The sequence below is a fragment of the Scyliorhinus canicula genome, chromosome 9, assembly GCF_902713615.1.
Source record: "Scyliorhinus canicula chromosome 9, sScyCan1.1, whole genome shotgun sequence".
Taxonomy (NCBI): Eukaryota; Metazoa; Chordata; class Chondrichthyes; order Carcharhiniformes; family Scyliorhinidae; genus Scyliorhinus; species Scyliorhinus canicula.
The window spans coordinates 65,390,718-65,392,310 of NC_052154.1; the positions used below are offsets into that span (position 1 = coordinate 65,390,718).

The window sequence follows — 1,593 nt, forward strand, 5'->3', positions numbered from 1 at the left end:
AGAGCGCCGCGCAGGCGCAGGGTCCGGCATTGCGTCACCGCGCAGGTGCCGGTCCCGGCACTCCCCCACTGCGCAGGCGCCGGATTGGGTAGGGGCGGGGACGGGCTGGGGAGCGGGGCGGGGACGGGCTGGGGAGCGGGGCGGGGCGGGCTGGGGAGCGGGGCGGGGACGGGCTGGGGAGTGGGGCGTGGAGGGGCTGGGGGCGGGCTGGGGGCGGGGACGGGCTGGGGAGAGGGGCGTGGAAGGGCTGGGGGCGGGGCATGGAGTGGTCGGGGGGAGGGGCTGGGGTGCGGGGAGGGGCGGGTTGGACAGTACCTCACCACCCACCGGACGTGGCGTTCAGGACCGGAAGAGTGTCACCCGGAAGTGTTTCACTCTCAGCCACTGTTGACCACGAGGAGCAGCAGCACCAGCACCTGGAGCAACAACTCAGCCATGTTCCTGCAGGTTTACCTGGACTGTAATGGGGACAGGGTTTACACCCTGAAGAAGTTGGATCCGATGGGACATTCCACTTCCAGCGCGCACCCTGCCCGCTTCTCTCCGGACGACAAGTATTCCCGACACCGAGTGACCATCAAGAAACGCTTCAACCTGCTGATGACCCAGCAGCCGCCACCTATCCTGTGAGCCGAGATTCGAGAGCCGGCCGGACGCCCTCGTCGATACGCTCCGCGCGGCCGCCATCCTGTCACACTCCGACTCCAGGCCGCCAACTCTGGGTACTCCAATCCAGGGAGAGGGGAAGAGGCTCGGTTTCTGTCAGTGCTTCGTGTTTTATAAATAAAAAAGGGAAAGCGGTTTGAACTACAATTAATTTAATAATTGGGCGGGGGAAATTGGTTTCAAGGCAAAGGCCTGGTGGTGTCCTGGAAATTACCTGACAGATGAACAAACTTAAGTTTTGAACCTATTGATTTTGAATTCAGTTTTGGGAATCAGCCGAAAAGGAAGGCGTGATAAACTTGCAGCCAGAGAATGCTCATCTGAATATAACTTGTCTGCATTTGGAACCTGCAAAACTGAGACCGGAATAATCGCTCTTGCTCTATATTCTCTGTACCAAAACTCCATTGGTGAAAACCTGTAGACATCTCCTGGGATGAGGGAGTTCCCGATTGACAGTGTTAAAACCGTACACACTTTATTTAATAAAACCTGTTCCCCAAAGCCTATCTCTACAATCTGTTCTTTGTGTGCGTGTTTGTGCTCGGTATTTTTAAGAAACGATACATGGTTATACTTCCGAAGTATAGTGTGTATGCGCAATGTTGCAACTGGGGTAGGGGGGGTTGTTCAGGGGAGCTTCACAAGATGAGGGTTGTTGGGGGAGGGGTCAGCAGGCAGGGCATGCCAACCCCTTCCTGACATGCAGTCCCTCAATCGCCTTTGATCCGGGGGCGTCACCCCTTTTTTGTTCTGAGATGGCTCCTATCTTGCATTTTAAGCATGGGACTTGGTTCTTATTCAGACAGTGGACATTGATATCTTTTTTTAAAAATTACAGTACCCAATTTTTTTCCTCCAATTCGGGGGCAATTTAGCGTGGCTAATCCACCTACCCTGCACATCATGGGTTGTGGGGGCAAGACC

The 1,593-nt window shown here is 55.6% G+C and overlaps 1 protein-coding gene across 1 annotated transcript; it reads left to right on the top strand.

Moving 5' to 3' along the window:
* Positions 1-340: 340 nt before the first annotated feature.
* Positions 341-1,170, top strand: nop10 (NOP10 ribonucleoprotein homolog (yeast)). The gene has a single exon (XM_038806807.1). The coding sequence runs from the start codon at positions 436-438 to the stop codon at positions 628-630; it is 195 nt and encodes a 64-aa protein (XP_038662735.1). The 5' UTR covers positions 341-435; the 3' UTR covers positions 631-1,170.
* Positions 1,171-1,593: the final 423 nt, after the last annotated feature.